We start from the raw sequence: 16,183 nt of genomic DNA, 5'->3' as shown, positions 1-16,183 counted from the left end.
AATAATATGAATATAGGCAATTTATTAACAAAGCCCCAAAATCCAAACTGCGTGATATCTTTTAATTATTAATATGCAGTTGAGGTTTTCGGAGGTTCCCTTCTTGTGAGGAGCTACACTTGAATTTTCTTGCATATTTTCATTGATCCTAAAGGAAATTTATCAACAACCACCCCATTCTTCAGTAGGTAATTGCATAAAATTTCTATACAATATTTGAATTTATATCACAGTCACAATGATTGATCGAAAAGAAATTTTTCTCTTACCTACCTTTTCCTAGTTTTCGACATATTCATCTTTAAAAGACACAAAACTGCCAATTTAGATTGAAGTGAAATGAGAAATGAAATAACCACGGAATAACTGAAAACTGCATTGGCAACAAATTCAGCTTACATGACATAATCTCATAATTTTTCATACAAGCATTTAATGAGGTTTTTGTTGTTGGTTTTATAATAATGTCTATCTAATATCACTCACGAAGAACGAAAGAATTATTCGAGAAAGCATCTGATATTTCTGATAAAGTGAAATGTATATTTCCGAAATTACTTCAGAACTAAGATATAGCATTCTAAAATCAAATATTCACTCTTTTTACATTTCAAACGTTGTGGCTCAAATTATTAAATTATATGGAAACAAATAGATTTCTATCGGAGTTACTCTATTATCTTTTGAATCACGTTAGACATCAGCCAATGATGAGAACCTATAAGCTGAACATTCAGAACATATAGAGAAAAATAAGAAAGAGTGCATTTTTCTTATTCTTGTTTTAAGAATTTTGCAAATAACTACTAAAATACTTCTCAAGCAATACTTGAAGGAGAGCTTGTTCAAAACAAATATTTGATAAATTTTATTTGGGCTTACGAAAATGTTTTTCTACAGAAAATTAATAATTTTTTGAATGCATCCATCACCTTATAATACGTTCAAATTTGTCAGAAATATCAAATTCCTATGCGTTTTTTGTGAATAATATTTCTTATTGGGTACTACAAAAACCACCGTTTCAAAACTAGATCAAATCCCAATTCATGACCGATATTAATATTGACACATGATATCTCATTATATCGTCTAACAGTAACTAATATTTTCTCTTAAGGTACGTATATCATTGTTCATTAATCATTATCTATGAGTTATTTATCAAATTTATTTATTCGTACAATACCCTCCACAATGATCTGTCATTGTAAGCTCACGCTCATACTCCTATTAATTATCGATCACAAACAAAAAATTTGGTCAAACGATTGTTTAAGGCGATAATTTCGTATGAATTTAATTTATTCCAATTTTTTATGGATGAGACAATGTAATTGAAATGAATCGAGGGATGATGCATGTTTCAGTTGTGAATCTTATTTCGTTGTTCAAGCCCTAAGGCTACATACAGCCCAAAAATTTCACCCTCAAATTCTAAAATAATTCTTGGTAAGGCCATCGGCTGGAAACAAAAATGGGAGAAGAAGAATTACTCTTTCAAATTCTGAGAAAATGTCGTCACGGGCTTGGGAGGGGGTGTACAGCCTCTTTAAATTTAAAAATCTGTGCAATTTACCTCATTGCAGTTTGCATTGCGACCCCAGTTGCTTCGTGTACTTCGAGTATTTACTTACCTCAGTCCGGTGACTTTAAAGTTGGTTTTTACCTTAGAAAAAGTTTGCTGTTCATACTTGTGAGTATATCATGTAAGTTAGTCATTTTTACATTTTCGAATATTATTTTGAAATTGTTCCATCATCATTAATTGATTTTATACTATTTGAATATTTCGAACCCAGCATTTAGTTACTCGTGTATTTTTAATGTATTTTTTTTTATTTTTTTGACGAATATGGTAGGGTATAATGTGGTTATAAATCTCTACGTATTATTATTTTGATTCAATTCGCCAATATATTCATAGCTGATTGATGGTTTATTTCTCGAAATGTAGGTAATTTCAAGTTGTTTTAATTCTCATTTTGCCGAATTTCTGTACATTTTACATTCATATATATTAATTTAGTATTGATGCATCCCCATTACAGGAAATTACCATATAGGTATACCTTCATTTATTTTGGTTGATATTGTTGTCTTTTGGATTTATATGTCGAACAGTAGGTCTTTGGGTCTGAATTTTGAAATATCTCTCTACACCCCCAGTTGAAGAGCGTATACATACTTCAATATCATCTTATAATTATTTATTATAATAATAGTCTATATGATTGAATATTTTCGAAACGTTGATAGATATCCTGATCGTACAGCCGTCTTTTTTTAATGTAGTGGTCTATTAACTTGTGATAATTTATTGAAAAGGAAAGAGAAAAAATAATTTCTACAGCAGTTAAATGAAAGACGTAATTTTTTCCCAAGAATGGAAATGGGAAAAAATTACTTTTTACTAATGTGATAAGACAGAAAAAATTTTTATTCTCATTTCCGTTTTTTCGAATTATTTCACTACCATAGCCATTCTCCAGTACATGTATATGATTCACGTACGGAAGAATGTAATTTCTCAGCTTTTTAATGTTCTCGTAAGCAAACTACAGGTTGTTGAAATTCCAAAATTCATTCTTTTTGGTTTTTCTTCATTGGTAAATTTTGAAACAAGAAGTTATCCGAACACTACTATTCCCTCTGAAAAATATCACAGCCTGACCATAAAATAGAAATACTACTCGCGAACGAATATCGAAATTTGCCAATTCAAAAGAAGTTTGCCGAGTCAAGATCAACAATAATTTATGTTTTTATAAATGCAATATTTCGAGAAGCGTATAAGATATGCAGTTGTCTTTTTCTTTTCATAATCAGATATCCTGCATTTTAATTTAATTTATCAACGACTCTAGATTCAAAATTAATATATCGAAAATACTGAAATTTGTTGAGAAGAATCGCCATTCAATAGACTAGTTGAGACTAAAGGATTCGGTTCAGAGGTTTTAACGTTTCCAACGAAATTTTTCGGAGAATTGGCATATGTAAATACTCGGTTTATGACAAAGTTTTAAAATAGTTAATTGTTGAAAGGAATAATGGTGTACACCCAAAGCGGGATTAGAGGTACCTGTTTATTTCAACAATAGAAGTTGGCTGAAATTCCAAGGCGCCAATTGTTCCATAAATCTGCATAGTACAAAGAGAAAGCATCCCTATCCTCTGTACTTTTCTTACCTGAGTAAGATTCTTTCTAGAACTCTTCATTACTGTACATTAACTGATAGTTTCCTACGACGAAGTAATTACAACATGATTCAGACGACACTCTGTAAATAACATTCTTAAAATTCACCATAACTAGGGTTAGTTCAAGTAATTAAGATAACGGTTTTCTACAGTCTAAGTAATTTGGATTTCAAAGCATCTTTAATCTTATGAACGCACTTATTGCTATACGAAATTTTCATTCATTTCTAAATACTTAACCTTGTGAAAAGAGTCAGAAAATAGTCGTAAACCACTCTGAGAATAACAGTCAGCTTTTTGAGAATCTATCCCCCCTATCTGATCTATGCCATCAATAAGAATAATTTTCACTGCAGAACTAAGTTCTAGAGGTTTTTGATTGATGAAATTATGCAATTTTCGTAAATAAATTGTATTTTTGAACACTGGTTCCGAACTTTCATAATTTGAATGGAAAGTTTCGCTCAACAAAGGTTTTTTTCCAAGTGAAATTAAGGAATTTTTTGTTCATCAAATCATCTCTTTTCAACCGTCTGAATGTGAAGGTATGAGAGTATTTTGGAAACTCTAGATAATTTATATTTATTATTCGATTAGTTTACTGCGTCCGATAGGATTCTAAATAATTCAACTGCTGCAATAAATAAGTTTCTATGTGAAATAATTTTTCATAATTCTAATTAAACAATTTTGCTAGGCTCGAAACTAAAAATGAAAATCGGGAAATAGTGGAATGAAAAAACCTTCTTAAAACATAATTTTTGTTATATCATTTCCCGTGAAATTTCTTACGAAAATGACTGAAATGGGCGTTTTTAATTAATTTAAGTTTAATATATAATATCATATATTTTTTTTAGTTCAGATTATCTTCAAATCGTCTCAAACCTGAATTAGAAAAAAAATTATCTCTTCGATGAGATCACGGAAGAATTAATTAAGAGTCTCTCTCTGACTTATTCAAAACTATTATACAGAGGTTTCATTGCTGAATGTACTCTACCCTAGACAAATAGAAAAAACCAGGTCTGATCCACCCCATAACCGTGATATTATTATAAATTATTATAAATATTAGCCATTATTCTCAATATCCTCAATTACCAACTTTCGAACCACCCAGTACAATCAATTGATAATTGGAAAGTAACATACACTTCCATTGTTCAACCGAACCATCTTTGAACCGATCAAAAAATCCAGATGCGTATTAGAAAAATATAAAACTTCACAATCTGAGATTCAATACTCTGCATGACGGAAAAATGAAATTTGACCAGAATATTCGGAGAAAGCAGAAAATTTTCGATGAGTATCCATCAGTAGATGGATGACATTTAACTCATCAAAATTCTATTTTTTCATTTAATTCGATAGTGAAATTCCAGAGACTTTCTCTACTGAAATCAACTGTTCCCAATAGAAAACTTTCGGCTTTTTCCGAAAAATTCAATCAAATTACAACATTTTTTCATACGGGGTGTTGAATCTTAGCTTGCGAAAAGTCCTATGTTTTTCTAATACGGACCTGGATTTTTTGATCGGTTCAAAGAGGAAAGTGTATTCTTTGTTCCAAATATCAATTGACTGTTCTGGGTGGTGCGAAAGTTATTAGAAATTGAAAATATTGGTAAATAAATAAATCGTCTATGGATTGCATCTATCATATATAGGTTTTTTTTATACTTCTAGGGTAGCTCTACCTCAGGTTGACCCATGTACATTTACGGTAATTGTGTGGGTGATCTATAATATGATTACTCCTGCAAAATACAAAATAGAAGCTTTAAGCACCATTTTTATCGGGACGTAAATCCTTTTGTCCCATTCTGTCATGAACCACGCTAATGCCTATATTATGATCAATTACATGAGCTTTATATGATGAAATGCTTTATAAAAAAATCTTATGCCCTAGTTTGTTGTGGATTATTCATACACATAGATATGTCGGGAATATAATGTGCGTGTGCTTTATTGGTTGGTCTGTCTGTGTTAGCATAGAAAATCATTAGATAGTTCTCATATACCCTGAATTGATTTAACAGAGGTTGCCATGAGGGTAGTGTACCATTTTTTACTAGAGGTATGTTGTTACACCTTTGTATTATTATGAATCTAGCTAAAACACAAACTTTTTAACAGTTTGAACATACTGTTTTTCTATCTTGGAGTTGTAGTAATTACTTAAAATGTGGTAGATATCAGTCATCGCAGTATGAGTAGTTTCGTTCCCATTAAATATATCAGCAATTTCAGAATTTATCGATAATAACACATAACTTGTGAAAGATGCTTGCGTTTCATTTTTGACGTTGATTTTGTAATATATTTATGAAACGAAACTTACTCTTTGTGATACTGATCATCCGCCACATATACTAACCTGTAGATAGACTCTGTCAGCGTTTTTAGAAAAGAAAGAAAAATTAAAATGTTTTGTGATTCAAGTGTCGCAGGAGAGAGTGGAATTATGGATCAGGCTTTTTGCCTTCTTTTCTACAACAGAGGACGTTCGGAAACGAAATGGCGACCGTTCGTGATGAAGGTAACGATGAAAAACATCGAAAATTAGCAGGATGTAGCAATAGTAACAGTTTGTACTAGAGTTAAGACTTCATTTTTCTGATTACCTTCAATACTGAGGTATTCACACATTTCACTTCTTTTCTCGATGCTGAATAAGCAGATATTCTTCTGCTTTTCCTAACTGTTGATGTGATTTGAGATTTTCTTCCTCTTTCAATAACAAGATATCGATGTTTGTGGTCTTCGAAAACCATGACATTATGTATTTTTGCTACACGTCTGGGATTGCGATGTTTGATGGGAATTTTGTAAGATGATTGGATTTTTTTGTATCCATAAGAATATTCGCTAAAACCCAAGTTGTCGACCTTACGAATAGTCACAGAAATTTTTTTTCAGTACAGAGAATGATTTTTTTCACACAAAACAGCGATAAATCTGTTGAAAAGTTGAAAATTCGAATTTAATTTGGTGTTGAGTTCCGAATTCTCTAAATGGAGTTTATACATATAAAGAGTCTTTGATTCGTACAAATATTTTAACTTTAACAGAAGATTCTTGAGGTCAAAATGAACTTTTTTTTCCTTTACCATTGTTTCCGAATCGGCTTGTTCGAAAGATACAGGCTGTTAAACCATTAAAAAATGTTATTTTTAGTTCTATCTCACAAACGGTCTTATCGAATGAAATGAATTTGAGAATATAGTTTTGCATCAATTTGATTAATCTTTTTCGAACACAAAATATCACCCACGTCTTACAGTTTTCTTATTATGACCATTACGTACCATGAAAATACCAAATATTCAAAGAACCTAACTCTTGAAACTGAGTTGGACACTATATAATGAATAATTGAACGTTTTTTAAAATAAAAGTATTCTTCATATTTTCTCATGAAATGCGCCGTTTTCGAGTAATTTGATGTTCAAAAATTAAAAAGAATCTGTGAAATTTGAAAAATTTGGTACTTTTTAAAAGATCCACAGATGCAGATGTGTCACAGATTTTTAGCTAGTTCTTCTGAAGATAATTTTGTTTTTCCAGGGGTGGCACAGGTCATTATGAAAACTTAAAATGGGTCTCTATCTTTTTATCAGGGCCGAATCTGAAGGAATGGTATAGAAAAAAAAAGATTTTTTTCATCTCAAGAATCTACTGTTGAAACATTTGTTCAAGACTGGGAATGAATAGTTGCGAAAAAAATGGTAGAAAAAAGTACAGAAGACCTTATTTGTTCACAATAAATCAAAATACCAAAAATTATTTTGGATGCTTACATGAATAAGCGAAAAATTTTTTTTGCGAAACTAATATAAGGGTTGGCCCGGTTGGCTTTTGCTACCCCATCCACTAGGAGAGGAACACCACCAAAATTTTTCATTTGCCTTCTCGCTCCCAGAAATGTATGTTCACTTTCATAACTGGTTTCTCAGAAAAAAAATTAAAATATTTGAGGTGTCCTGAAAAACTTACTCACCCCTTAAATTTTGTCGCAACTTTTGATTTATATTTTGGATACGTCGAACTACAAAATGGTTCTTGCCACGCCTACTTGATCATCTACAATTTTCAATTTCTTAATGACACAAAATAGGAATATTGTGCTCAACACAATCAATTGATGATTTATTTGAACCCGCGTGAACATTCTTTTTGATACTCTACATCGTAGTACACCTAAGTTTACACCATAAGTTTAATTGGCACAAGAATGTGTTTTCATATCATATTATTTGACTAACTTATATATGGCGCTATAATTTTTCGTTTAGTTTAGTAATATTCAGAAATATAAATTCCTTATTTTTATCAGATAAACTCAACAACGGTATAGTACGCTATGAATTAAAATAATTCTCTTTCTGCTCTTTACATAATGAGCCGATGAATTAATAGAGAAAAAATCATTATTGATCGTTGGTCTCCAACATATGATGAGCGGTGTGTTTCTGTTACTTTACTTCCATTCGTATGTCAGTTTTGTTGGAAACTTGTTCGAAATTTGTATGTTGTCGGTTCACTTTACTTTAGTGTGTTTGGTTTTCATTCGAACAATCTCCATGTATCTCGAATGTATTCATTGAACAGTTACTGGTGAGGATTAAAACAAATCAATTAGATAAATTCTCCTGATATTTCATAGTATGAAACTTGTTTTCACGTAGTATTTTTATTGACATATTATCGAGATGATTTTTGAATTCGTTCTACTGTTTTCTACGATTTTCCTTTTAAATATTAAGGTGGGTCAAGTTTGAATCACAACATACTTGATTTGAAATTCGTCAAAATGAACATGAATGAAATTTTTTTAATGTGAGATTATCTTGAATAGTAATTTGGAAATAAAATTGGCTATAAGAAAGAAATAGGTTAGATTTGAGCTTTAATTAGGAGATAGGAGAATTTCTATTATTATGTTGATAAAATCAGGCTCTTGAATTTTTTACAAATTTTGAATTAGGAAATTTAGTTGTCAGTCATGGCAATTGTGTAAATTTTGATCTTCCTTCATTTTATGTCTGATTTAATTATATTACCTTCACTTCATAGCGGAAATCATTATCACAATATTTTCATTTGAATTTTAATAGTTAGGAAAAATCCTGAGTTAGCTTCGAGTTATTTTCTTCCCCTCTCGTGAAAAATATACGTGAGATTTCCGTTAAATAGATATCATCAGTATGAAATATATAGAAAGAATTAACAACGAAATTTCTATTAGTTCAGACTGTCAAATTTGATATTATTTTCGAATATGAACATAAATACATAGTTATCTTCACATAACCAAGCAGTAACTGAAAAGATGTCCATTTGGGGAGATTCTGCTAATTCCTACTGAATTAAATTCACAAACTTCAGTTCAATAATCTTCCAACCCTTTTTGGACCAAGCTTTCATATAGAATTCTCCCATTTCTTGAATTTTTTTCGACTCGAATTTCTCAGATCGATATAGGCTAGATGATGAACTTTGCCATTACGAATTTCCACATAAAATTGTCCGCCTCTCACGCTCAGGGAAACTGAAACCATCCCTCTATTTGCTCCCTTACTTACCACTGTTACAGTATCGATTCAACAATGAAAGTAAAAAGCAGCTCTACACACAATTATAACTTTAAGAAAAAACGAAAGTTACTGTTGAGAACTGATCATGTACCTACCATTCAAGAGATATTTGGAAATTCCTTCGATGAAATGAGTTTTACTGCAAACATTACTAAATACTGTTTACTAATGAAAAATAAGCGGAATTTCTATTATCTCAACTTTAAAGTCTACACAGGGCATTTTCTTTGTTCAAGATTCACTTTCACCATTGACATTTTCAAAATATATTTCATCAAAGGGTACAGATGCGTATGCGCATCGTATATTCCTTAATTTGAGAACGTCTAGTTTATCGACCGCATAGGTCCTAGTCCCTCCCTCATTCTTTTATTGAATATCAGAGAAAAAAAAAGAATAAACGGCAAAGATTTTTATTCGACACAAATAAAATCAATAGGTCCACTTCTACAGGTTAGAACTAAACAACTAGATGTTTTACAAAACTACATTTGCTAGGTCTAAAATACTAAAGGTGCAATGTCAAATATAGGAGGAGGTGATACATTTAGCTAATATGTGAGAAAGGTGTATAAGAAAGGATTGCTGCTTCTCTAAACGGTACAAACATCTAAAGCTTATATGAAGTTAAAGTTTCCATACAGGCACCACTCGATAGAATCGTAGCACTAATTCCTGCAGTTGTTCGATTGATCTATGGTCATGTCCCGTTGCAACAGTAACTAAAAAGACAGTACTGCTGTGACAGGACAATATCACAGACGAATCGTCGCCATTGTACGATGACAAAAGATTTTCATATGTTACTTCGATGCGACGAGAGCACAACGCGAGCGCGAACTGAGCAAGGGGAAACTGATCTAAGCGGACCAAACCCTTCGCAGAACCGTTGCTGTAGCAACAGCGCTGCGACGGCGCTGCTAGCCGCACCCTTACATCACTAATGCATACACGTGCATAAAAGTGTTATTGATCCGCCCAAAATTCCGTGGAGGGTGAGTTTGACGTTGCCAAATCCCGCGGTATTCCTGCAATCGCGACCAATAGTTACATGCTGACAACGTGCGAACGAACATGTTCGTGCGAAAATGTGAAACTCGAATTCGATCATCGACTATTGGTTTATTCTTTGAGTCTTCCCTCGTTTCTGTACCCAGATTGATTTTCTCTCAGTCTTGGATGTCCTGGACGCGAAACCTTTCAAACCCTTAATCGGTCTAATCACCCTAATCCATTCGATTTCTTCTTGTATAAGAAGGTTCTTCTTTCTAATCTGAATCAGAAAAAATATTAAGCTGTCCTATTTAAACTGTTCACCCAATTGATTTTCCAATTTTCGTCAATTGTTCGCATCCTCTTACACTCCAAGGACCAAAGAAATTTTCCTTTGTCTATTTTATCCTACTAGAAACTATGTTGTTAGTTGCAATTTTTCTTGTTGCTTGTGTTATCATTCCTTAAAAAGTCTTTCTGATATAAACGATAACAACATTATAATGATGACAATAACGATTTTGTTGTTGTTGTTGATTAAATGTTTTCTCTTTGAAAGATTCCAATTTCTGATCTCACTTATTCCCATAGTATTCTGGAGATTCTCCCTAAATTTCCATTGAAAACGAGTTGAATATCAATTTGAAAGACAACCCTAATCTAAATCCTAATTTCTCTGGATGAAAATTTCTGGTCCTTATTCTCGAGTTCCTGAATTGCTCTTTTGGAAATGCCGTCTTGGGAAGCTTGACAGCATCCCGTTCCTAACTCTGGGTTCGCTGAATGCCTTTCCCTTATCTTATCCTTCGGAAAAAAGCGGTCTCGAGAAAATCATTTCGATCTGTCAAAAACAACGAATGGGATACAGGAATTTGCTGGATGGGTTGAGAAAACCAACTCCCGTGCTTTCCCGGTCCTTTCTCGCCTTGTTGCCGGGTTTTCCCAGTCCTGTTAGGGGTGGAGAGAAGAAGTGACTTCACTTGACTTTCGGAATTCATGCTGAATTGTTTATGGTTTGTGTTTTCTTCTTTGCCATTGAGGTCGACTTAGCAGTTGCCCTTCTTTCTCGCCAAACATGATATACTCTTCAATTAATCAATTTCATCGTTTTATAATCATTAATTAATTTTTAATACATTAACGATCGAGAGTTTTATCGACCTTTATATTTTGATTGATTTGGAAGGATACTGCAAGTGGATATTTTATACCTACAGATGAATCCAGAGAGCGATCAGTATAAACACTCTCAGAATAAAAAGCAACTAAAAACTGGAATTTGGAAGGTCTAGTGAAGAATAAATAACGAATATCTACTACCCTTGTCAACGAATATAGGTAGAAATCGAACATGCCTTGAAAAATATAGAAGACCAAATTCTTTGATAGAAACACCACACAAAGATGTGTGGGGATCTCAAGATCAGTTGTTGATGAGACCAAATAATCAAAAATTTCTTTGTTTTATTTGGATACATTCTTCCCAGTAATAACAGTAATCAAAACATCGTCAGTAAGGAATTAATCAAATGATTTGAGATACATTCCTATTGTGGGATTATGTGATGTCCAGTGGGAAAGAGATTAATTTTTAATAAAAGGTGATTCCTTAACCTATACAAGATTCATAAAGGAGATCAAGATTAATCTAAAGTTGACTGATCTAAAAATCAAAGAGAGAAGACTTGGCGATGGAGAATTTTGCAGAAGCTGGAAAAAATCTTATCAATAGCTAGATGTTGGGAGGATATAAAGTGGACACAAGCTAGAAAGTCAAAACGTCAAATCCTCAAATTGGTCTTGAATCTGAAGACGACATATCCAGGCTAAGAGAGGTCTGAAAGGCAGGCAAGCTAGGCTTTAGTATGGGCGAGCATATTTCTAAATATGCTCATAGATTTAGGAAAGGCTCTTTTATTTATGGAGACATTTCCCACTACACAAATATGTCTTGAAGCCAGAAGATGTATGATGAGACACTGATCATTCCCCAATTCTTAATGTCATAGACCACTGGGTACAATCAGAAGAAGAAGTGATTCAAGAATAATTGCAGTGTTATAGAATCAATGCACTCTGGGAAGAGGTAGCAGGATTGTGACACCTACATTTCACTTTATATCAAATTGTTTTTGTTGCTATAGAATTTTGCACACGCCGGGAAAACTTGATAGATATTGGGAGGATCTAAAGTGGACACGAACCAGAAAGTCAAATCGTCAAATCCTCATATTGGTCTTGAATCTGAAGACGACTTGTCCAGGCTAAGAGAGGCCTGAAAGGCAGGCAAGCTAGCATTTAGGCTGCGCGAGCATATTCCTAAATATGCACACATATTTAGGAAAGGCTCTTTTATTTATGGAGAGATTTCCCACTACATAGATATGTCTTCAAGCCAGAAGATGTATGAGTATGAGACACTGCTCATTCCCCAATTCTTAATACCATAGATCACTGGATACAATCAGAAGAAGTGATTCAAGAATAATTACAGTGTTATAGAATCAATGCACTCAGGGAAGATATGGCAGGATTCTGATACCTACATTTCACTTTGAATATCAAATTGTTTTTGTTTTTTGATTATGATATCAACCAAATATTTTCCATTTTTGTCAGTTTTAGTATTAGATAAAATATATATTTTTATATCTGTGTTCTATTGACCAAAACTTACTCATTTGTTAATCATAAGGTATTCATCCGCACTTGTGTAATTCCGCGTCCATCATCATCATTCTCAATACGAATCAATTTCGAATTGATTCAACCCAATCGAAACGATCTAATGTATTCATTATTCTTTCAGCGGAATGGAATCCAAAGGTATCATTGAAATCAATGGAGGGAGCCATTCAGGCTCCTCAGGACGCAGCACACCTATTACCCCTAGCGAACCTGCACCTGGAAAGTTATTTGTCGGTGGTCTCAGCTGGCAAACTTCCAGCGAAAGGCTGAGGGAATATTTCGGGATGTTCGGGAACGTCACGGATGTCTTGATAATGAAGGATCCATCAACACAGGTAATTTTTCTACCCACTTCATAAATGAATTATGGAAAACTCCTCTTGCTAAACGCGAACAAGAAATTGCCGGTATCTGTTTAAACTTACGTAAGCGGGAGGAAGTGGAAGTGATCATTCATTAGAGCGAGAAAGTTTTTTTCTCAATTATGAATGTGTTTCCAAGTTTTCAAGAATGAACTTCGAATCAACTTAATACTAGTAAAAAAGGCATAAACTTAAAATTTTCAAATTAATATTCCAGAATAAGGCATACAACATAAAAAGGTTTAAATTAACACCATTAACTTGTAGAGAGCTACACCTTTCATTTAAATGTTTTTTTTTCTTACAGAGGAGTAGAGGATTTGGATTCATAACCTTCTCAGAACCATCTAGCGTAGACAATGTATTGAAGGTGCCTATTCACACCCTTGATGGCAAGAAGATCGATCCTAAGCACGCTACCCCAAAAAATCGACCAAAAACCGCGACTAGAACCAAAAAAATTTTCGTGGGTGGCGTGAGTCAGGACACTTCAGCCGAAGAAGTGAGGGCATATTTCGTTCAGTTTGGGAAAGTGGAAGAATCCGTTATGTTAATGGACCAGCAAACCAAAAGACACAGAGGGTTTGGATTTGTCACCTTCGAAAGTGAGGATGTTGTTGATAGGGTGTGCGAAATCCATTTCCACACTATCAAAAATAAGAAGGTTGAATGCAAGAAGGCTCAGCCAAAGGAGTCATCTCCTCCCGGTGCTCAGCTGATGGGAAAACGTTTGATGATTGGAGGTCTTGGGATGCGGGTGCACAATCCTGCTGCTACTGGAGCTTTGACCGCAGCTAATCCGATGATGGTCGCACAGGCTCAAGCACAAGCACAAGCTCATGCTCATGCTTTCGCCGCGAATGTTGCTGCTCAATCCGTAGCAGCAGGTTATGGTAAAATATTTGGACCATATCCACCATTGGCTAGTTACAGATATTCTCCATATGCTATTCCAACAATGACTGCTAGTGTTGGTGCTCCTCCAGCAGCACCGCCACCCCAGGCAACTCCAGGAGCTCCTATTCCACCCCCTGTTGCACCGAGTCCGTATCAAGGATATAACTTGGCAAATATCGACATGTCCAGTTTCCAAGGTATAGATTGGGCTGCTATGTATGGAATGGGCATGTACCCCTAAATATTGCTCATAATTTTAGTGTAAATATCTTTCTCTTGAGATTTTACCTAAATTAGGTATTTTATGATTGAACAATCCAACAATTTCTAGTTTCATGATATTTTGAAAATTTTCTACCTCATCAATAATAATTAAAAATATAAAAGTTAAATTCCATAATGAATCATACTCATGCATACTCAACCTTAAAATCAACTTCACCACAATTCGTTCTTGAACGAAACCGTTTTTTCAGTCAATTTTCCTGTTGAGAAACTGTTGGATTGTTCCTTGTCATATAGATTTATCATAACGAAGCAAATCTGTGAATCGGCAGAAATATTTTAAAACTGATTTTCAACCAGAGTGAAGAATGTAGAGATCATGTTTGCTCAATATGCTTCCTGGATTCTTCAAACAAAGATTAATAAAAATTGTCCTGGTTGAATCCCAAGATCTTAAGAAATAAAATAAAAGTTATACCTAATTAGTTTCCAAGTATATCATTAAAATCTCATTTTTTGAATAGAGTCACTGCTCATTTAGTATTTAGCAATAACTCGCAATAAAATCAGTATTATCAAATTTTACTCCTATAACTTTTATTTAAGTCCCTGAGATTCCTGCTAATGGCAATAGTGTGTTGAGAATCAATTCATGTTAGGTTGTACAATGTACTTAATTTTATATTAACTTATTGTGTGACTGATAGGATATTTAATTTAAGTGTATGTTGAAACTTTTTGCATAAGTTTTAGATTTTGTTGTGAATCATTTTACTCTTGAAATGGCGTACCATCTGGTTGTCTATTTGATTCCGAAACGTGATATTTCAAATCAAATTATTAATGTTTTAAATTCCCAAATTTTATTTTATCGAGTCATTTAGGTCAAGGTTTGAAATTTTAACAAATTCCCATATTTATTCAATTTTCAGAGCTCTTAAGATCTCACCTGTTATAAACATTTCTTAGTCACAAAATATATTTTCCAAATTTCCGAAAAAAGTTTTTTTTATCAAGCAGATCTAGTCATCGAGGTCAACTGCCTTGTTTACTTACAATCACTTAACCAGAGAGAGACAGACCTGCTCACATTCCTGTAATAGCTGTGCATCGATTTTTTATATTTGTGTGATTCAAGGACCAATGCGTCTATTGCCTGGCTTTGTGCCATGATGCAATCTAACTAAGAGCAACTACTTTGCCCTTCATTAATCAGCAAGTAATTTATATTTTCCTTTCTGCAGCTAGTAATTGTGCTACTTCTGCTTTCTTACTTTCTACGTAAAGAATATCCTTCTTTCAATTCTTTATACATATACTCATGACAACCTACTGAAGATGAAATACTCAGTATTATGGACAGACTGACATGCTCTTAGTTTAAGATTGCCGTAAGTATTTTAAAAATGTTCATACGGTTTTATAAATGCTTAGTTTTAAGTGATACCGCCTAATGGAACAAAACCTATGAGCCTTGTGATAGTTGTTGGGCAAATGGTTAGTTCCAGCTCAGTTGCAAGTCTGTCATGTAAGTCTGAACGTATTTCATTTGAATTTTATTTGATTCTCAAACGATATTTAAAAATTTTCACTCATTATTTCGTGATACGATTAGTGAGATTCTCTGATTTGTTTTACCTAAATCAATCTCTATTGATTGTTATTTACAATAATTTTCACTTGAGGTGTTATTTCTTCTTGGATCGACTTGGAACTAAGTAATTGGCGACAATAGTTGTAAATTTTATTCAAATTGACAGCAATAAGCGTTGTGAGACAGAATGAACCCTCTATTTTTATATTCAATTATAAATGTTAAGAAAAATAAAACTTTAGTTTCACTTGTTGAGTGAGCCCTTACGATTATGTAAATAATGTAGTTTTATAAGAGGGTTGGCTTGAATTTGCGCAGAACATGCGCCTTAGAGGAAGGTATTAATAGAAATTTGATGTAGTTATAAAAATTACTACCTATGAAGTATATGACACTCCTATTAACCTGTTCCGTAGACGTTTATGTTTAGCCATGTCGTATGTATTTTTGAAGATACTGTAGGTATTAAACTAATGTATAAGTTGACATAGTGAGTAGATTTTAGTGTTTGTAGTATGTAACTGTGTGTGTAGTGTAGAGACGACTTCATTTTATGGTCGTTTTATGCACTCTGTAGTAGAGCTATTTCAATAAAGTAGTTTCATGAAGTAGAA

At 33.3% G+C, this 16,183-nt stretch overlaps 1 protein-coding gene across 6 annotated transcripts in view; it reads left to right on the top strand.

Annotated features, from left to right (window-relative positions):
* The window catches only part of LOC123315058 (RNA-binding protein Musashi homolog 2), an 85,865-nt gene extending 69,682 nt beyond the window's left edge, over positions 1 to 16,183 (top strand). For 3 of the 6 annotated variants that reach the window (XM_044900610.1, XM_044900609.1, XM_044900607.1), the window contains 2 exons: positions 12,613 to 12,826; positions 13,161 to 16,183. In XM_044900610.1, the coding sequence (XP_044756545.1) occupies positions 12,613 to 12,826; positions 13,161 to 13,991 (1,045 nt within the window). In that variant the 3' untranslated portion in view covers positions 13,992 to 16,183. Of the gene's footprint in view, positions 1 to 5,655; positions 5,753 to 7,677; positions 7,831 to 12,612; positions 12,827 to 13,160 lie in introns of those variants that run through there. The other 3 variants (XM_044900612.1, XM_044900611.1, XM_044900606.1) reach the window with 3 other exon arrangements.

The sequence above is a fragment of the Coccinella septempunctata genome, chromosome 6 (assembly GCF_907165205.1).
Source record: "Coccinella septempunctata chromosome 6, icCocSept1.1, whole genome shotgun sequence".
NCBI classification, from domain to species: domain Eukaryota; kingdom Metazoa; phylum Arthropoda; class Insecta; order Coleoptera; family Coccinellidae; genus Coccinella; species Coccinella septempunctata.
This window is presented reverse-complemented; position numbering and strand designations above follow the sequence as displayed.